This window comes from Choloepus didactylus, chromosome 15 (genome assembly GCF_015220235.1).
Source record: "Choloepus didactylus isolate mChoDid1 chromosome 15, mChoDid1.pri, whole genome shotgun sequence".
Classification (NCBI taxonomy): Eukaryota; Metazoa; Chordata; class Mammalia; order Pilosa; family Megalonychidae; genus Choloepus; species Choloepus didactylus.
In genome coordinates, this window is record NC_051321.1 from 89,389,484 (window position 1) to 89,411,505 (window position 22,022).

Sequence of the window (22,022 nt, forward strand, 5' to 3'; positions counted from 1 at the left end):
AAAGTTAATAAAATTCCTGAGTTATGCTTTTAATGCCTGTAGGATCTGTAGCGATGTCTCCTCTTTCATTCTTGATACTGGCAGTTTTATCCATCTTTTCAAAGAGCCAGGTTTAATTTCTATTGATTTTACCTGTTGTTTGTCCATATTTCATTCCATTTAATTATTAGCTCTTCTCTTTGTCCTTCCCTTCCTTCTGGGTTAAATCTGCTCTTCTTTTTTTAATTTCTTAAGGTGGGAGTTGAGATCTTTTTCATCTAATACAAGCAATTAATGCTATAATTTTACCTCTAAGCACTGTTTTAGTTGCATCCCACAAATTTTGATACATTTTCATTTAGTTTAAAAGACTTCCAAATTTTGTTACTTTCTCTTTAACCCATGGCTCATCTAGAATTGTGTTGTTTAATTTCCAAATACTTTGGGATTTTTCAGATATATTTCTGTTACTGCTTTCTAGTTTCATTCTGTTCTTGTATGATTTCAATCGTTTTAGATTTATTGAGACTTGTTTTATAGTCCATAATATGTAGACTTAAAAACAATGTGTATTATGCTGTTATTGGGTGGACTGTTTTACAAATGTCAATTTAGTCAAGTTGATAGTGCTGTTCAAGTCTTCTATATCCTGATTTTCTATTTGTGCTATTGAACATCTATTGTTGAAATATCTAATTATAATGGAGAACTTGCTTATCTTTTTCAATTTTATCAGTTTCTATTTCATGAATTTTAAGCTCTGTTATATGTGTATTGGAGATACAAGATAGCTGCTTTCCTGTTGGGTTCTCAAATGCCAGGATATGGAGGTCTCTTTTGGGGTCGTTCAGTTTCTGCCGAGAATAAACTTCCTATCTCTTTTCTGGAGGCCAAATCCGTGTTTGCCAGTGTGCACAGGTTGCGAAGGAGGGTATGTGTGCATAGATTGAGGGGAATGTCCCATATCCAGACAAGCCACTAATTCCACTGCTTCCCCCTTATGTCTCATTCCCATCCTCGAACCTGGAGTCAAACTAGTTCCTTCTTGTCCTTATTGCCATAGGAAGACAGTTTAAACAGTTTCTAATTCTACTCTGATACAATAGCTATCTCCCCTTCCACCTTTTTTTTCCATTTTTCCAATTGGAAAAATCTTATTTTGTTGATGGTCTTTCTCCTTTCTCTATTGCTGTGATTTTGCAAATTTAGAAAATTTATTTCCTAGAATTTTAATGCTGTACAGAGATCAGACATATTTACTTAAATGCAAGCACATTTTCCAGTCTTTTGTCTGCTAGCCATTTGACTTAGTTGACCAGACCTCACATGGCCTCTGCAAACCCTGCTTCAGTTGCCATGTTCCCTATGTATTAGCTTTATCCTCTTTGTTACTTGGTGGTATCATCTGCTCTCAGGTACCATCCTTTGTCTTAATGCCAGCTTTATTCTGCCAACTACTTTAGACGTGTTGCTTTGAACCTTCCCTTTCTTTCATTACTTAGGGTTTCAGCCTTGATTTCCACGTTTAGTTATAATCCTTTCTCACCATGGAAAGTATAATGAGAAAGACCATGGGAGCTGCAGAAATGGACTTATTTATTTTTAGTATTTATTCTAATCTCCTATGGCTCCAGATGTTCTATGGTTAGGACGGAGTAGAGAAAGAATTAAAAAGTACTCAACAAATAATAATCTATAACCTAGATCCTTTGCTCAGTGATAGAACTATCAATTGAATATAATTGGTACTTACTGAGAACCACTAAAGATCTCTGGTCAAATCAACTAAGTAATTATAAAGCAATGAAACCTTGAAACTTGAAAAGGAATCACTTCCAACAATCCAAAGACACCTTTTTTTTCCCTTACATTTTCATGTTTCTAAAATTGAGTTGTCTTAAAATTAATGTTGTCATGACTTAAATGGCAGCATTTTTATTTTAGTGTATTTTTTTTAAAATTCACAACATCTTCAGAGCTGACAAAATGTGATATATCCCACCGTCCTTCCTGCATTTTGGTGCACAAATTCCTTCTTCTTTGTAATTTACTGGCTTCTTCAAAATCAGTAAAATGCCCCCCAAGGTCTCTGATCACATTTTAATAGTATTAAGGAAATTAATGCTTAAGAGAGAAAAATAAAATACATACAAAGTTAAAACACTGATTTTATGCATGTATGTATATTTATAAAGGGAAATATCTTTATAATATTTTATACATATTTTAAATATGTATAAAATATTATATTTTATATATGTATAAAATATTATATTTTATATATGTATATATATAAAATATGTATAAAAGGAAATTTGGCAAAACAGACTGGTCAAGTAATTCACTTGAGGCTTTATGATCTCAGACTTACCCTCTGGCCTTATGTATATGGATTGTTGGACTATTTATTTTGCTCCAAATCCCAGTTAGATTATATACATTAGAAGGCATGTGACAAACAGAAAAGTCAAATCTATAAGAACAGATGTTCAGGCAGTATCTTGCAAGAGGGTAGGAGGAACTGGGAGGGCATTTATCATTGTAGTGATGCTGTCTCACAGTATCCAAACAAGTAATGAAGGATATTATGCATTGTCAAAGAGAAGATGCTAAATCATCACCCCAATTCATTTCCACACTGAACGCTCAGGGTTGGAGCCAAATATTCTTGAAGGCAAATGTTATAATCTGTTACTCCCTTTCATTCCTTATTAGCAATTAGATATGTTCCCCTGAATTAATGTTTCTATTTATGTTGCCTTCCTTGCTGTTTTTTCCAATTAACTGCTTCAGGTTATCTTTGTATGTATGTATCCTATCTGTTGTAACCTCCCGCTTCCCAAGTTAATGAAGTATCCATGAATTCTGTATCTGGTATTTTTGAAAGTTATTGGCATAAAACGGATATAGATACTGGGCTGTATCCTTATCACCGCTTGAGGAGTCATTACCCATTGTTTAGAAAATGAGGGAGAGGCGGGGCAAGATGGCGGACTGGTGAGCTGTATGTTTTAGTTACTCCTCCAGGAAAGTAGGTAGAAAGCCAGGAACTGCGTGGACTGGACACCACAGAGCAATCTGACTTTGGGCATACTTCATACAACACTCATGAAAATGTGGAACTGCTGAGAACAGCAAAATCTGTAAGTTTTTGTGGCCGGGGGACCCGCACCCCTCCCTGCCAGGCTCAGTCCCGTGGGAGGAGGGGCCGTCAGCTCCGGGAAGGAGAAGGGAGAACTGCAGTGGCACCCCTTACCGGAAACTCATTCTACTGATCCAAACTCCAACCATAGATAGACTGAGACCAGACACCAGAGAATCTGAGAGCAGCCAGCCCAGCAGAGGAGACAGGCATAGAAAAAAAGAGCACGAAAAACTCCAAAATAAAAGCGGAGGATTTTAGGAGTTCTGGTGAACATAGAAAGGGGAAGGGCAGAGCTCAGGCCCTCAGGCTCATATGCAAATCCCGAAGAAAAGCTGATCTCTCTGCCCTGTGGACCTTTCCTTAATGGCCCTAATTGCTTTGTCTCTTAGCATTTCAATAACCCATTAGATCTGTGAGGAGGGCCCCCCCTTTTTTTTTTCTTTTAATCCTTTTTTCTTTTTCTAAAACAATTACTCTAAGAAGCCCAATACAGAAAGCCTCAAAGACTTGCAATTTGGGCAGGTCAAGACAAGAGCAGAACTAAGAGAGCTCTGAGACAAAAGGCAATAATCCAGTGGCTGAGAAAACTCACTAAACACCACAACTTCCCAAGAAAAGGGGGGGTGTCCGCTCACAGCCATCATCCTGGTGGACAGGAAACACTCCTGCCCATCACCAGCCGCATAGCCCAGAGCTGCCCCAGACAACCCAGTGTGATGGAAGTGCTTCAAATAACAGGCACACACCACAAAACTGGGTGTGGACATTAGCCTTCTCTGCAACCTCAGCTGATTGTCCCAGAGTTGGGAAGGTGGAGCAGTGTGAATTAACAAAGCCCCATTCAGCCATCATTTCTGCAGACTGGGAGCCTCCCTACACAGCCCAGCAGCCCAGAACCGCCCTGGGGGGACGGCACTCACCTGTGACATAGCACAGTCATCCTCAAAGAGGACCAGGGGGTGCACGGCCTGGAAGAGGGACCCACTCGCAAGTCTCAGGAGCCATACGCCAATACCAAGGACTTGTGGTCAGTGGCAGAGACAAACTGTGGAAGGACTGAACTGAAGGATTAAACTATTGCAGCAGCTTTAAAACTCCAAGATCACCAGGGAGATTTGATTGTTAGAGCCACCTACCCTCCCTGACTGCCCAGAAACACGCCCCATATACAGGGCGGGCAACACCAACTATACATGCAAGCTTGGAACACCAATTGGACCCCACAAGACTCACTCCCCCACTCACCACAAAGGCAAAGCAGGGGAGAACTGGCTTGTGGAGAACAGGTGGCTCGTGGACGCCACCTGCTGGTTAGTTAGAGAAAGTGTACTCCACGAAGTGTAGATCTGATAAATTAGAGGTAAGGACTTCAATTGGTCTACAAATCCTAAAAGAACCCTATCAAGTTCAGCAAATGCCAAGAGGCCAAAAACAACAGAAAATTATAAAGCATATGAAAAAATCAGACGATATGGATAACCCAAGCCCAAGCATCCAAATCAAAAGATCAGAAGAGACACAGCACCTAGAGCAGCTACTCAAAGAACTAAAGATGAACAATGAGACCATAGTACGGGATACAAAGGATATTAAGAAGACCCTAGAAGAGCATAAAGAAGACATTGCAAGACTAAATAAAAAAACAGATGATCTTATGGAAATTAAAGAAACTTGACCAAATTAAAAAGATTCTGGACACTCATAGTACAAGACTAGAGGAAGTTGAACAACGAATCAGTGACCTGGAAGATGACAGAATGGAAAATGAAAGCATAAAAGAAAGAATGGGGAAAAAAATTGAAAAAATCGAAACGGACCTCAGGGATATGATAGATAATATAAAACGTCTGAATATAAGACTCATTGGTGTTCCAGAAGGGGAAGAAAAGGGTAAAGGTCTAGGAAGAGTATTCAAAGAAACTGTTGGGGAAAACTTACCAAATCTTCTAAACAACATAAATACACAAATCATAAATGCCCAGCGAACTCCAAATAGAATAAATCCAAATAAACCCACTCCAAGACATATTCTGATCACATTGTCAAACACGGAAGAGAAGGAGCAAGTTCTGAAAGCAGCAAGAAAAAAGCAATTCACCACATACAAAGGAAACAGCATAAGACTAAGTAGTGACTACTCAGCAGCCACCATGGAGGCGAGAAGGCAGTGGCACGATATATTTAAAATTCTGAGTGAGAAAAATTTCCAACCAAGAATACTTTATCCAGCAAATGTTTCCTTCAAATTTGAGGGAGAGCTTAAAATTTTCACAAACAAATGCTGAGAGAATTTGCTAAAAAAGAGACCTGCCCTACTGGAGATACTAAAGGGAACCCTACAGACAGAGAAACAAAGAAAGGACAGAGACACTTGGAGAAAGGTTCAGCAGAAAATGAGGGCTGCAATTTCCAAGTTAGTTATACAGTTGAAATCACTTTTCCACCCTCACCTATTGCATGAGTTTCTTGTACTCCTAGTTTAAGAAATTCTATAATTTTTAAGAAGTGATATACTATTAGCCAAATAAAAAAATAATTTTACAAATGCATGAAATATCCACAGTGAAGTCCCAGGAGGCTGCAAAAACAAATGACTTGGTGGGGACAGATGCGGGGGGACTCTACCTCAAATGTTAGAAGATATAAGCCTAAAAAGAAAAATATCAGAAACTTTTCCCTGACTCCTTTGTATTGCTTATTGTAAAACATGGGCAGTGAAGAAAACTACGGAAACAACACAGGGAAGTGTTAAGAGAGGAATTAAATATATTTAAATACTTCTCAACTTCATTTGATATGACTCAACATGGTATATGTGTCCTACTTGGCTTTGGTATAGAGGGGTCATCCGAGTTAGTGAAATGTGAAGTACTCCAATAGACTAGCTGCACTCAGGAAAAAAACAAAAAACAAAAACAAAACAACCTACGTATGTTCTGGAACAGGTTTCAGGGAGGGGAGAAAAGTTCAAAATCCTGCCAAAAGAGTGGGTGCAGGAGTGCTACATGAATAATCTCTACCTCCTAGTAGTGTGGCCACAGCCTAGCATGTATTTTTGCAATAAAAAAGAGATTTCCATGTCCATTATACCTGCAACCATCCCCTTGGCCTAAAATTGACATATTTTACATAGTTTACAAAAAGCTACCCAGGGCCAGAAGGAAATAAAAACACAAGGCACATGATTTGAAGAGAAATCTGGGTTCTGATTTTTCAGAGAATGTGAACAAAGGGAAACATGTCCTTCCTGGACAAATATGTTTCTGTGGCTAAAAATACTGGGCAGGGTACATAGTTCTAACAACACTGGCTGAATCATAGAGTTCAGATGTCTTCACTGAATTCATCTGAGGAACTGGAACAATCCATTCGTTGTATAGCATAACAAAGTGCTTGGTATTTAAATACTTTTTACAATAAATGAACAATTTTATCTGCATAATCTCCTTTGTAGAACAAAAAGGTAAGAGTGATGTTGATAATATTTAAGTCTTTATAGTACAAGCACTGTGACCAAAGACCCGAGTGGGCTCACATCATTTAACAAGGTCTTTCCTGTGAACCCGCTGGTGGATGTGAAGGTTGGAGCTCTGGCTGAAGCCTTTCCCACACTTGCTGCACTCATAGGGCTTCTCTCCCGTATGCACTCTCTGATGGATGAGGAGTTTGGAACTCTGGCTAAATCCCTTCCCACACCTGCCACAGTGATAGGGCTTCTCTCCAGTGTGGACTCTGAGGTGGATGCGAAGGTCTGAGCTCTGGCTGAAGCCCTTCCCACACTCATAGCATTGATAAGGCTTCTCTCCCGTGTGTGTGCACCGATGAATGTGAAGATTCGAACTCTGACTGAAGCCCTTGCCACACTCTCCACATTTGTAGGGCCTCTCTCCTGTGTGGACTCGCTGGTGGATGTGCAGGTTCGAGCGCTGACTGAAGCTCATCCCACACTCCCCGCACTCGTAGGGCTTCTCTCCAGTGTGAACACGCTGGTGGATGTGCAGTTTGGAGCTCTGACTAAAGCCCTTCCCACAATTGTCGCATTTGTAGGGTTTCTCGCCTGTATGGACTGCATGGTGAATGAGCAGACTTGAGCTTCTTGTGAAGCCCTTACCACATTTGTCGCACTTGTAAGGCTTCTCATCCATATGGGCTGCTTGGTGAACGAGAAGACTTGAGCTCCTTGTGAAGCCCTTCCCACACTGCTCACATTTATAGGGTTTTTCTTCTGTGTGGTCTTTCTGATGAAGCAGTGGTTCTGAGCTCTGACTGAAATCCTTACCACACTGACCACACTGAGAGAGTATCTCTTCAGTGTTGGTTCTCTCTCCTGGGTGGACATTTGGGCTGGTGTTAAGTATTTTGCCACAGTCATTACAGTTACAGGGTTTCTCATCTCTATGAGCTCTCTGATGACTAGAACTGGCAAACTGTGATGTCCAACCATAAATGTCTTTACAGTTGTGGTCAAAGGAATCATTTAACAGGGCCTGGCTATTCTGGCAAATTGCCTCACCTCTGAACAATGGAGAAACCAGTTCTGTTACATCAGACAGAAGTTTAACTTGAAGGTTCTCTGAACACTGGTTCACAGGGCTTTCCCCCCACATCACTTTTCTTTCAGTGCTTTTTTCACTTTTGCTTTCCTGAGAATCCTGTGGCTCATTCTTGAAGAACTTCACCAGAAAGTCTTGTGTGGGCATTTGGCTGGGGACTTTCAAAGACAAACATTCTTTACTTTCCTTGTTGTTGAACTCATCACTTTGAAGAGTCATTGCATTGTTATTATTTTTGGAAATATGGGAGGCTGCTGCTCCCCACTTTTGACATGGGGAAAGATCTGGTTCTGGGTCCTCATACACTTCCCCTTCAAGATTCACAATATAATCCTGACTCCTAGTTATTGTACTGGTCATCTTTTCCAAAATTAGCCAGCAGAAAAGCTCTTCATCTAAAAGATCCCTAAGTCCTTTCTCTTGAAGATTCTCCACAGAACATTCCTTCAAGTCTCCTAGGGAACAAAGAGAGTTCAGTGATAAGTACACATCAAGGGTAGAGGTTCAAGATTTCTGAACAGGAGAGGCTAAGGCCTTATGACTTACTACCTAGGAAAAAGTTCAGCTTCTTTTCCTTATAGTCATGTCCTTTGGGTGAATGTTAGAGAGAGAAGACTTGGGTAGAGAAGACAGATTTCCTCTCTGCTTTCAAGCACAGCCAATGGAAGCACCTCTCCCCTAATCCTGCAGAAGGTTACAAATCCTACATCCTTGCCACAAATAACATTTTGTTTCAATTTTCTTCATTTTACTTTAATTCCATTTGCATTTAATTGGTAATCTACTCATTTAAGTGTTGGGGATACAAGAAGGATAAGAAACCCTTTTGCTTAACAAGCTGGAGCCCAGTGGGGAGAAACATGAGGATATCAACAATGCCAATGCAATATACGTGCTACATAGATGTATGCACATCTGGACACGAGAGCACAGAATAGCGGCAGTGAACCCAAACTGGAGGGCCTTGGGGAAGATTTCTGGGAGAAAATGACAGAAAAAATATGTATGAAGAGAGAATATGACATGTTCAGGAAAACTCCAAGAAACTTTCTGTGAAGGATACAAAACACGTAAAAGCAGTAAAGAGGAAGGGAGGAGCTAGAACAAAGGGCTGGGTGTCTCATACTAAGGATGTAGGATGAAGTCCCTCAGTGATATTCAAGCCATAAGGGATTTAAATAGGTAGTGAAAGGACTGCCTGTGATTATAAACACCACTGGAAGAAAGCAAGACTTTAGATAGAGAGATGGAGACTGCTGTAGCAAATCAGAAGAAATAAGGATGATGGTTATGGAGCAAAAAGGAAAGATTCATTCTAAAGCACCTGATGACAAACTAAACCTAGAAGGGATGGGAGGCATCAAACTTGATTCCTAGGCCCCTTGCTTGAGTGACTATGTAATGGTGGTGGCTTTATAGTAAGATAGGAAATGCAAGAGGGAAAGGCTGCAGTGGGAAAGCGGGGACAGAGGACAAACTCAAAATCAGTCTTCATTTGTGGTGCTGCTAGAACATTCTCGCAGCAAAATTCAGTAAGCAATGGGGGAGACAGGGAACTCCTGAGAGAGAACTGGGCTAGGAATACAGATGATAAACTTTCTAGTATATATGTTGGTGAAAACAGAATGAATATTCAAATATTACACTGAAATGACAAAAAAAAATCTACAATAGTATTGGAAAAAAGGTTATCATTAGAATAAAAATGTGGAGGAATTCCTGGCTGATGGGGAACAGAGGAAACAGGGAGGGTGGGGAGACCAGGAAGGAGAAATGCAAAGCTCAAATCGTGCATGACTGAATGCTTCTGAAGGGGTGAGAGATCTTGTTAAGATGTCCTAGAATTTCAAATTCCAAACTCAGAGTCACCAATTATAAAGGAAGAGATTTATTCTACAAAAACAGATGTACTAATTCAAGTCCGGCGTTCCTAATAGCTGGAGTACTTGTCGCCATTAGCAGCGCCACTTTCCCAACCCTTTTCTCTCCCACAAAAACTGGAATACTGGGTGGCTAACCGCAGTGGCCCCATATAAAGCCTCAAGAACATAATAAATGATCTGCCAAAGAATGTCTCCTAATGGCATTACTTGGGCTGAAGAGAGAAGCAGAGGCTGAGGTAAAGCTGAACCTGCAAAATGAGACAGTACCAAAAAGAAGTGACTGACTCCATTTCTGCCCCAGGATAAAGCCACAAGGTAACCCCTGAAGTGGGAGTTCTGACAAGGGAGACATCCCAGAGCTGGAGATGGACAGACAGGGTATGCTCCAGAGAACTTACTGGCCTGAAGAGGGGATCCTTAAAGAGGATTCCAACTGCATCCATCCCAAACCCCATCACCAGAGGCAGTCCCCTGTAAGTAGGACAAGCTTGTACCAAAGAGAGCCCAGAACCAGCTGAGGATGTATACTCCAGTATCATACTGTAAATCCTAGACCTTTGGGAAAATAAGAGACAATAAAAAATATATATAAGCAGACAAAATAAGTAAAACAACAAAAATAGTGGAAAACTAACATCAGTAAAGAGAGGCACAAACAAGAAATAGTGAACAGAGGAAACAGGATTTAAAAGGTACATAATTAAAATCTAAGAGCAATCTAAATGGTTTATTATCACATCTAAAAATGATAACAATCTAACAACAAGATATAACCACATTGTTAGGGAAAATAATCAGAATTCTTTTAATTAATAAAATAATTGAAAATGGTAATACCTCTTGCCCATCTTATGTGCCCAGATACTGGCACACAATATCAGGTGACAGGGACTATTAGGATACATGAGGAAACAGAGGTGGAAAGAGCTTAAGTAACTGTTCTCATAGCTACTAAGTACCAGGCAGTCTTATTCTAAGGTTTGAATCAAGATGGGGTGAATAGCAAAATAAAAGCAAAACTAAGATGGAAGACTGAAGGATTTTCTTAGAATACAGAGTAAAAAGATAGATAAATGGAAAGAAAGATAAGAGAAAGTTAAAAGCCCATCTTGTAGAAGTTTCATGAGGAGAGTGAATTTAGGGTAAAGGGAGAGAAAATTTTCAATTTCACAGAAAAAAAAAGTTTCCCAGAACTCTAGATTGAGGGCCCACTGAATGCTTACAATTAGTAAATGTAAAGACTCACATCTAAACATACCCTTGTAAAACTTAAGGACTTCAGAGGGAAAAAATTCCAGAAAATCCTCAAAGCACTTAGAAAGAAAAGTCTGGTTACGTGTAAAAAAATGGGAGAATTATATTGACATTAACTACTAATCAGCAATACTGGATACCTGAAGATATCAGAGCAACAATGTCAAGTTTTTGAGGAAAAGTGATTGTGAAATTAGAATTCTATACCCAACCATTTCAGTGGGAGGAAAAAAATAAAATACTGTCAGATAAGAAAGGATTCAAATAATTACTCAGAAATGTATAGTAGCAAAAATTTAGAAATTAAGAAACATGATTGAAGATACAAATACAAAAAATAGTGAGTAAAGAAGTCAATAAAATACATAATTCAGTTCTATCAATTGATATTAAAAGAAAGAATAACCCAAACTCTACAATAACAGAATGGAATACAAATCCCCCCAAATAAAATGTATTTTTAAAAAGCAAATATTAGCTGCAGAAGAAAAAAAAAAAAAAAAGTGGAAACTATAATCATAGCATACTACTTGACTCTGCAGTGAAAAACAATTTCATAGTCATGTAAACATTAATCACTGATATGACTCTGATATAAATTCTTAGGAGGATGGACTTGCTGGGAGAGGTGACATAAAAGAATTACATCCTTGTTTATGTTACAAGGAAGTCAACAGACAATATAAAATATATGTCAAAAATAGCAGTATATCATAATGTAATATATTCAAATGAAAACTACACTGAGGTGTCATTTTCTACCTGTCACACTAGCAAAACACACAAGTCTGGAGACACAAATTTCTTAGGAGTGTAAATTGATTATCACCTTCCACAAAGAACATTTTCAAAATTATTTATTAAAATCACAAACATATATACACCGCTTTCCAGTTTGGGGATTTTATTGTCCAGATTTCCATGCACAACTGTGAAATGACATTTACACAAGATTACTCACTGTAGATGATTTGTAATAGCAAAATAACCAGAACCTGAGTAGGGAAAAATTAAGGACAAGAAAGAAACTTTTCACTGTGCACCTTTTTATACCTTTTTTTTTTTTAAACCAATGTGAATGCATCTATTCTTTAAAAAAATAAAAGAAAATAAAAAAAGAAAATAAATAGTTGTACAAATATATTATTAGGAAATACATATGTAAACATGATAAGGAATAGCTGAAAGGATTAAAACTGATTGCCTTGGGGAAGCTGGATTGTAGCATGAGAAAGAACAGAGCAGGGACAACTGGTCTTTATTATAAGTCTTTCGACAGAATTCAATTTACCTACGTGAAGGTATTATTTTGTTCACAAATGTTAAAAGTAATGATATACAATAAAGAAAAAGGAAGAACAATTAAAGAAAACAGCACAGTCTGGAGCAATGAAATCATGAGGTGGGCCACAATTATTAAATGTTCACAGGATATTGCTTTGATATTCTTATTGCATAGTACATGGGAACAGATGGTGGCTGAAGAGATTATAGGTGTATGAAAATCAATGGGGAAGAATTTTATTAACGATTTAGTGTTTTTAAAAAAAATATTTAAAATAATATGAAGAAAGAGTAGATATTATTAGGAGAAAAAGCTGATATATCCAGAAGAGGGGTCCCTTTACAGAGTTAAAAATAATGTAGGAAAAATCTCTCAGACATTCTGCATAAAACAGCAAGTTGAAAAACATACAGTACAATCCCAGAGTATTTACACATATTATTTGTAATGTACGTATATATGTATACAGGGCATAGAAAAAACAGGATACACAAACTATTAATGATTTCATTTCATGTTATACTTCTGTGTTTGAATTTTGCTTGCATAAAACAAAAATATTGGACAACTATGCTCCATTTTATATCAGTCAAAATGAAAACCTTGAGTGAGCTTGGATCTGAAAGCCCTGATTTGTCCCTCTGCGAACCATTCTCTACAAAGTACCCACAGTGACACTGGGTGAATCAGATCAGAGCACTCCCTTGTTCCGATGGCTTCCCACCAGACTCAGAATAAAATCCAGACTTCATACCAATGTCTTCGATGGCCCGAGTGAGGCAGGCCCCACCCACCACCCCTGCCCACCCTCTTCTTCACAGGGCTTTTCCCCCAAGCCTGTGAGAAACATTTCCGCTCTGCTAGATTCCTCAGCAGTCCATTATTAAATATTGTCTATGTATAGGGCACTAGTGGTATTGGATGCATTGCTTTCCCTCCAGGAACCTGGTTGAAAACAAGGAAAATAAATTAGAGTCACAGACGTGATGGTGAAAAAAAAATTATATAAAAGTAATCAGGTCTGAGACTGTGAGATATAAATTGAAAGTTCTAAAGAAGGGTCAACTGGAAGGGGAGGTCAAAAGTTTTGCATCGAAATGGACCTGGACTCAAATCTTAAAGGACAAAATTAATTCAGGAACCAGAGCATGCTAAAAATCAAGAGTTCCAGAGCAGGGAAGTAGCTACAGGTAGAACAGTATGTAGAAGGTATCCTAAAGGCCCCACTTTTTCCACAGACCAGGGAACTTCCAAGAGAACTCTCTGAACATGTTCTAAAGGGACTCCTCTTTCACAAATTATCTTGTAACTTGTAACTTACAGTATCTTGTATCTTGTAACTTACAACATCTTGTATCTTGTAACTTACAACAATGCCTGGCTACCTGATGACCCCTGGAGTCCCTTCTCTATTATTTAGCTCCAATTGAAAGATCCCCTCTGGGAAGTGCATAGGGATTGAGTGATTGTGGGGAAAGCAAAATCAGTCTCAAACCCTGGCTTATAAGGGATGGATCAGGTGAGGTTTCTGAGATAGGTCAGTAAATCTACCATTCTCCAATTCTTACCAAATAAAGTTCTTCAACTGCTCAGAATGCTCAGAAACATCCTTTTGTGCCAAAAACAGGAATTAGGAGACTCTGATTCCTGAACCACAACACTTGGGGCCCCACCACTATTTAAAATTGAAGAAACAAAGACTCCAAGGGGTGGGTGTCCAGATTCATAAATTCTTACCCATGGAGGCCAAGTTCCTGTCGTTCTCCAGCATGACATCCCTGTACATGTTTCTCTGAGCAGAGGCCAGGCAACTCCACTCCTCCTCAGTGATGTCCACAGAGACATCCTTGAATGAGACTTGTTCCTAAAACATTCTTCCTCAACCAACAGCCATCTGCACAAATGCCATGGCAGGACAGTGACATTGGTGTCACCGGAAAAGGTGAGAAGGTAGGTAAGAAGCTTGTGGTTCAGGGATCTGAGTGAGCTAAGTCATATTTTGCTGGAAAATCTTTCCTCTCTCATCTACTTTGCTACTTTCATTCAAATCCTCCTCCTCCTGCCCCCAACCCACCCAAGTTCAAGCTATCCAGCTACTGAATCTTTCCTTGTCAGTCACCTCATAGGCATTGCTGAGCTGTCCTTTCCATTCCATTCCTGCAATGAGCCTGACAACCTCAACTCCCATGAGAACAATCTACCCACACCTTAACCTCACATTTCTTCATCTCTATAATGATCTCTACCTCATTTCATCCAACTCCATATTCAAGATCATTTCATTAACTGAACCCACTCTACTTTTAAAGTATTAATCTCTTAATATCCTATACCTTAAAAACACTTTCTATTCTGTTTTTCCTCTTCCACCACATTTGCTTCATCAAGATCTTCATCCTTTAACTCTTTCTTTTCTTTCTCCTAGCCAAATACACTCTGACTTCAAGTTCTGTCTTTCCTTCTTCTAAAAGTAGTAGTTGAACATTACCAGAAAAAATAAAACAGCACACACCCAACTCATAACATACTTTCCTTAGATGTTCCCATCTAGTCCTTTGGCTTAAAATACCATCGACTCCCAAATATTTCTTCTTGTATTAACATTTCTCCTCTACTCCAGATTCATATATCCAACTTTCCACCAAACATCCACACTTGGATTATCTGTGACACTCAAAACTTAACAGGCCCTTCGAATAGCCAAATAGACCCTCAGATCTATGGTCAACTGATTTTCGACAGGGCTCCCAAGTCCACTCAACTGGGACAGAACAATCTCTTCAATAAATGGCGTTGGGAGAACTGGATAGCCATAACCAAAAGAATGGAAGAGTATCCCTATCTCACACCTGTGGAGACACGGAAGGTCCCCTGGCTTAACAAACTATAGAGCAGGGCCTTCCCAAAGCTCCAGATGTCTGAAGGCGGGCACTGGGCTAGGAAAAGGCCAAAAGCTTTGCATGTCTGAAGGCAGACTGCAATTTAGATAGGGGAATAGTCTCTGAGCTCCTGCTGGTCTCCTTCCATGCTCCTGTCTCCCGCCCCCACTGTTTCCCGTCTAGCCCCCAAAGAAATTGTCCCTTAAGACTAAAGATATGTAAATACAACTCATGGCTTTAGAAAAAATGTACCCTCCCTGAGATACCTGAAAACAGTCACGTAGGAAACTACCTTGTATGCTATAAAGACCTGTAGAAATGAGTAGAATAAAACTTTCTTTGGCATGAACACTGAGGACGCAGTGTGCTCCCCTTCTTTCACACACACCCTATTCAAAAATTAACTCAAAATGGAGCAAAGATCTAAATATAAGAACCAGGACCATAACATTCCTAGAATAAAATGTAGGGGAACTTCTTCAAGATCTAGTGATAGGCAGTAGTTTCTTAGACTTTACACCCAAAGCACAAGCAACAAAAGAAAAAACAGATAAATGGGAACTCCTCAAAATCAAATACTTCAGTGCTTCAAAGGACTCTGTCAAAAGGGTGAACCAACCCAATGGGAGAAAATATTTGGAAACCACATATCTGATAAAGGTTTGCTAGCCAGTATATATAAAGAAATCCTACAACTCAACAATAAAAATACAACCCAATTAACAAATGGGCCTAGGACATGAATAGACATTTCTCCAAAGAGGAAATTCAGATGGCTAAGAGGCACATGAAAACATGCTCAGCTTCAGTAGCTATTAGGGAACTACAAATCCAAACCACAATGAGATATCATCTCACACCTACTAGAATGGCTGCTATTAAACAAACAGGCAACTAAAAGTGTTGGAGAGGATGTGGAGAAATTGGAACACTTACTCACTGCTGGTGGGAATGTAAACTGGTACAGCCACTGTGGAGGATTGTTTGGCGGTTCCTCTAGAAGCTAAGTATAGAGTTGCCTTACGACCCAGCAATCCCACTACTTGGGATATACCCAGAAGATTGGAAAGCAGTGATGGGAACAGACATTTGCATATTGATGTTCATAGCGGCATTATTCACAATTGCCAAAAGATGGAAACAACCCAAGTGTCCATCAACTGGTGAATGGATAAATCAAATGTGGTATACGCATATGATGGAATATTATTCAATGCTAAGAACGAGTGAAGTCCAGAAGCATGTGACAACATGGATGAAACTTGAGGACATTATGTTAAGTGAAATAAGTAAGACACAAATATTGTACGATCTCACTAATATGAACTAATTATAATATGTAAACTCACAGACATAAAATATAGAATACAGGTTACCACGACATAGAATGAGGCTAAAGAATGAGAAGTAGTTGCTTAATATGTGCAGAATGTTTAATTAGGTTGAATTAATCATTTGGAAATGGACAGAAGCGACGGCAGCACATTATTGGGAGAATAACTAATAGTGCTGAAAGGTGTGTGAGTGTGGTGGAAAGGGGAAGTTTAGAGTCATGTATGTCACCAGAAGGAAGGTTGGAGGTTAAAACATGGTAATGTGTATCACAGTGAATCTTGTGGTGGATAATGTCTGTGATTAACTGTACAAATATAAAAAAGTTCTCTCATGAACTAGAGCAAATGTATGACACTATTACAAGGAGTTAATAATAGAGGGGCATATGGGAAAAAATGTACCTATTGCAAACTACGGACTACAGTTAACAGTAGTATTTTAAAACTCTTTCACCAACAGTAACAAATGTACCACACCAATATTATGGGGTCAATAATAGGAGGAGATAAGAGGAATGGAAGGATTTGGGTTTTCTTTTTTCTTTTTATTTCTTTTCTGGAATAATGAAAATGTTCTAAATTTGATCATGGGATTGTATGCACAATGATGCAATGATACTGTGAGCCAGTGATTGTATACTTCAGTTGGTTTCTATGGTGTGTGAATGTATCTCAATACAACTGCATAAAAATAAAAAACAAAAACTTAACAGGCCTAAACAGAACTCTTACCTGCCCCCACCTCCAACAACCCCCATCAAAATCTGCTCTTCCCTAGCCGCCCACCCCCATTTTAGTGAACAGCCATAAGACACACCCAGTTGCTCAAGCCCCCATCCTAGAAGTCATCTGGATTCTCCTCCCTCTTCCTCACATTTATCAAATCCTATTGACATTACCTCTAAACCCACCCACTTCTCTCCATCTTCCACTGTGTCATTACGAGATCTGGCTTCATCTCTCACCTGCACAAACCTCCTAACTTGTCTCTCTGCTCCACTCTTGCTTCCCAATAGCAGCCAGGGGAGCTTCTGAAATACAAATCAGATGAGGCGTGATCCCCTCCAAAGGCCCTTTCAGTATCATTGCATCGCTGTGCATACAATCCCATGATCAAATTTAGAACATTTTCATTATTCCAGAAAAGAAATAAAGTCAAGTCCACACTCTTTCCCTGGCCTGCAGGCATCAGACCTGCCTTCCCAACCTCAGCCTGAGTCCCCAACAGCTACGCTCAGCCTCCATGACCTCGCGGTTCCTTGACCAATCAAACCCATTCCCAACATTGGGCGCTACCTGTTCCATCTGCTGAAAACATCTTTTTCCAGATCTTTACATGCCTGGTTCCTTCTTATCTTTCAGGGTGTGCTGAAACTTACCTCCTTGGAGAAGCCTTGCCTTGACTATATAATCCCCAGTAGCACCCACTAACCATCACTTATGCCTTACCCCATTTTCTTGTCTATTAATTTGCTCTCTTATTTACTGTCTGTTTCTCCCCTCTAAGATATAAGTTCCTGCAGACTGTCTGATTTGTTTGGGGAATCATCCCCAAGACCTTGAGCAGGACCAGGCACACAGAAGGGACCCAAATATTTATTCAGTTAACCGCAAAGTGAGTCTGGTTCCCTCCAGAGTTTTGTATGATAGAGCAACACTTCTCAAACTACATGTGATGAAGAACCAGTTTTTTTGTTTTTGTTTTACATTTCCAATGTTAGAGACTGATACTTTTATAAAGGACAATTAAAAAGAATTACTAGAAAATAAAAACCTGGACATATAAAGTGACAACACTAATTGTTTTAGTTATTAAATGTTTTTTAAATTTAATTTTAATTAATTAAATTTAATTTATTGTTAGCTTCAAGAACCATAAAATTACTATTAGACTGTTATAAATTTTGAAATGCTTACTTTCAATTTCTGTACCTATTTCTCTGCAGACTGGTAACAATTTGTGGACTGGCATCAGTCCATAGATCACATCTTGGAGAGCAGAGTGACAGAACAGACACAAAACGACTGAGAGACAAATGAAGTCCAAAGTATCGTTCAATTAAGGGCCAGGGAAGCACCCCATGACCTTCAGAAGGCAGGGCTGCCCCGTGACAGCTCAGGCCTCGGTGAAGGGGAGCCGCTCACTCCTCCTCACTCAACTGAGGGCAACCAGGCCTGCCCCACGGGCATGACATGACCCACCCAGCTAGTCTCAACCAGAGGAGGTAAAACTGAGGGCAAGCGGCAGTTTTCTCCCAAGCTTTCCCTTCAAGGTCAAGGGTCTCCACTGTGTCTGAGGAAGAGCGATGAAACACTGGTCAAAGGAGGCCTGCAAGTCCCTGAGCAAAGGTGGGCCTCAGAAGAAACAGAAGTGGAGGCTGCCGTGTTAGAACTCCACAAACACGCCCATTGGTAACCTGAGGCCCAGTGAGTAACACGCTGCTCTTCTCAGCCAGACCTTCTCTTCCCCACCTCACAGGAAAAGGTTTCCTTCTGTCCGTTTTAGATCCAATCTCTGCATTCTAGATCCAATCAAGTCCTTCCTCCCTCTTCTGAGATTCAAGTTCATCAGTGGTCTTTCCCCTTTCATTGTTTACCTGTCTTCCTTACGGTTGTCAAAGCCAGTGGTCTGGAGTGTCCAGGACTCCTTCTCTACCTCTATAGTATTCAAATCGCTTCAGGTCTTGTCAATTCCATTTCCTAAAGGTCCTTCCAATGAGTTACCCTTTCTTCATTTCCACTGTCACTGTCCTAAGTAAGACCTTTGACATTTCTTACCTAGACCGTAAATAACTCTTTACCAAGTCTTCATAATATGAGTTTTGTCATCTTTCAATCTATATGTGGTTATTCATTTTTTGACCACCAAACAATTTCAGTCCCTCCCCTGTTTAAGATTCCATAGATAAAGGAGTGGGGGTAATTCCATGCCAAGAATGGAAAGGATACAAGGTGGACTACTGACTTGGTAGTAGGCAGAAAATTCCAAGGTGAGAAACGGTATGACAGTGGACCAAATGAGAGGAATGAGTGTGACTGGGGAAGGGAGAAAGGGAAAGAAAACAGTGTTCCTGCTAAAGTCAGACAAAGCTGGGGCTGAACAAACATGGATAATGAAGAGTCTCTCCTGAAATCTTAGGTGGCTGAATGTGGGAAAAGTGGATTCAGTGTTCTGCAGGTGAATCAAAGAGGAAGGTCAGAGGACCACTAGTTTCCCATTCCCACATCACAAATGTCCAACTCCTGAGACTACACACATAAGCTACCTTACGACTTTCTTTCCAGAGCTCATCACTGTTGAATCCAACAATTTACTTAGGGGCAGGGAAACATAATGGAGAAGGTAGGAGGCAGTCCCAACAAGACATGTGCTCACCCTGGACTAGATGTAGTAATCCAAACACGTCATGCTCTAGTGTAGAATATCTCTATACACGTTGCTCCTGCCCTGACTTTATTTCTCCCATCCATTCTGAAACTCCTTTCAGTCTCAGGACAATCAACAACTCCCTTTCTGAAGCATGACATTGTGTTAGATGTGTCCACCAGCTCCACAGTCTCAAAGCATCTTTCACATACCTCTACTACAGCTATTAAACACGTCCCTCTAATTGGCTGTAAAATTCTAAAGGGCAGGGGGCCATGCTCAATTACTCCAGCAACTAGCACACTTGACTCAGAATCTAAATTGTAAATATTTATAAATTCACACTCAATTTAAATGAATAACATGGTACAACTGAAAAAGAACCTAAAGGTATGCAAACCCAACAGCCTCATTTTACAGATGAGAAAACCAAGGTTCATAATAGTGAAGTGATTTACCCAAGATCAGAGGAAGGGGTTAAGTTAGGACACTCGAGGACAATGTCTGCTACACAGAAAACACTCAGTAAGTACTAATGGCATGACTTCCTCTCTAATTAAATTCAAAAAGTTATTTAACATATACCAGAATCTCAAAATTTACTAAACTAGCAATCCCCAACTTCATTAGCAGAGAATAAATAAACTTCATCAGGGAACAAGTAGATAGAAGAGAAGGAATGAAAACATACTGAAGCCCTCAGTTATTTTCCAAGGCACTGAGGTGCCATGCTCGCAGTACCTTATAATTCAAGTTGTTTTCCTGAGACCACATAGCACTGGATTGAGCATGGAATAGCTTCAAATGACTTTGAATGTCAGTGAACTGTCTGGAAGACGAGAGGATCAGGCGAAGATCCTCAGTGGAGTCCTTGGGTTAAAGAGAATAAGCCCAGTGCTTTGGGGGAAGGGGCAGAGGTCATGGAGACCAAGTGGTACAGTGAAAACTAAGGTGTGATTTAAAGCCAGTAGGTATAAATGCAAACACCTGCTACATCATTTGCTAGCTATATGCCCTTCCTATCTTAATGTCTCTAGAGCCATATTTATAAAATAAGTATTTCTCACCCTACAGTCTGACAATTACAAGAGAAAAACAACACATAGTAGAGTCAAGACCTGACACTAAACAGGCACTTACACGCTCATGCCCTTCCTCTGTCCAAAGAGAGAAAGGTAATGTCCATTCTCAGAAGGATGACATTCTAGTAGTGAAGAAACCCCAACTCACCTGGAACTCGGTCATTTCTTCTCTCAGGGAAGGACACAGTTTTGGAATGGCCGAGTTGGGGAAGCATAAAAAGCCATTAAAAACAGTCTACATAGCAGGACACACACGAGGTAGCCCAACGAGATTGTAGGAAATCAACACTCAGCCCCAGCTCCCAAACCCTTTTCAGGGAACCCTTCCTCCCACACGCCCTCTCTCCCGGGGCTGCACCCCCTCACCTCTCTCCAAGGGGTTTGGGGTCAAACAGGCCAGTTCTCCCCGCAGACTCCCAGGGTCAGTCAATTCTGCAGCCCCCAGCAGTCCTAAGATGTGTCCATTTCCTCCGACTTTCCGATTTCTGCTCTGAAGTTACAGTAAGAGCAGTAAGAGCTCTCCGGTGAGATGTGTCGCCTCTCGGGCTGGATTTCGGCTGCCGAGATGCGCTCCCCGACCTCATTCTCGGATGAAACCTCGTTTTAGCTAAGACAGCGCCATGGGGCAGAAACCTCGGCCCTTCGCGGGGCCTCTCTTGGTCGCCTAACAGGAACCGAAAATCTCCTCGGAACGAGGCCAGCCAGGGTCGGGAGGGGAAGGGCCGGGGATGCCCTCGGCGGCTGGGGACGCCTTGTCTCGGCGGGACCGCGGCCCGGGAGCGCAGAGACGCGGAGACCCGGCGCCTGCGGACACACTTGCGGCCCGGACCCGCCTCTGCGGGGCGCGCCCTCCCGCGGCCGCTTCCGGGTCTCCGCGGCCCGGGCCCACTGCCTCACCCGGAGCCCGCACGCTTCCCCGCGGGGCTCCCAGGCCGGTCTCACCTCGCACGTGGACCCTTGACACTTGGCAACGCCAGGATCCAGTGCCTGCCCGCGCCCGCGCCGAGGGCCCCGAACTACAAGTCCCAGCAAACACCGGGCGTGCCCCGCCCATTTCCGGCGCGGGCCCGGGGCTTCCGGTGTCCGGTACGGGATTTCCGCCGGGGCTGCGATGAAGGTGTTTCTTCTCAGAGCGCGAGGGGCGGCATGTCTCAGTTCTTTGCCGGCAACTAGTTCGTTCAAATTATTTTCTGGGTTTTTATTTGTTTGTTTATTTTTATTACCAAGGCGTAAGAATTATTTTAGGGATACCCGGGTTTTT

At 40.8% G+C, this 22,022-nt stretch overlaps 1 protein-coding gene across 4 annotated transcripts; it reads right to left on the bottom strand.

The window, feature by feature from the left end:
* Positions 1-5,821: 5,821 nt before the first annotated feature.
* ZNF239 (zinc finger protein 239) lies at positions 5,822-21,775 on the bottom strand. Of its 4 annotated transcripts, none has more exons than XM_037805323.1 (2): positions 20,910-21,079; positions 5,822-8,132 (listed from the first exon to the last, which is right to left on the bottom strand). In XM_037805323.1, the coding sequence occupies exons 1-2, from the start codon at positions 20,974-20,976 to the stop codon at positions 6,661-6,663; spliced, it is 1,539 nt and encodes a 512-aa protein (XP_037661251.1). In that variant the 5' UTR covers positions 20,977-21,079; the 3' UTR covers positions 5,822-6,660. The 4 variants fall into 4 exon arrangements, 3 of the variants coding, with proteins under 3 accessions (XP_037661251.1, XP_037661252.1, XP_037661253.1); XM_037805324.1 differs by lacking the exon at positions 20,910-21,079 and adding an exon at positions 21,128-21,775 and having other exon boundaries at positions 5,824-8,132; XM_037805325.1 differs by lacking the exon at positions 20,910-21,079 and adding an exon at positions 9,959-10,078 and having other exon boundaries at positions 5,824-8,132.
* Between the last annotated feature and the right edge of the window lie 247 nt (positions 21,776-22,022).

Bases quoted from the DNA above. Each gene is read 5' to 3' on its own strand.
- ZNF239 (XM_037805323.1), bottom strand. From the start codon at position 20,976: ATGCTTCCCCAACTCGGCCATTCCAAAACTGTGTCCTTCCCTGAGAGA. The intron at 8,133-20,909 runs GTGAGTTGGGGT...TTTGTTCCCTAG, and splicing joins AAGAAATGACCGAGTTCCAG to GAGACTTGAAGGAATGTTCT.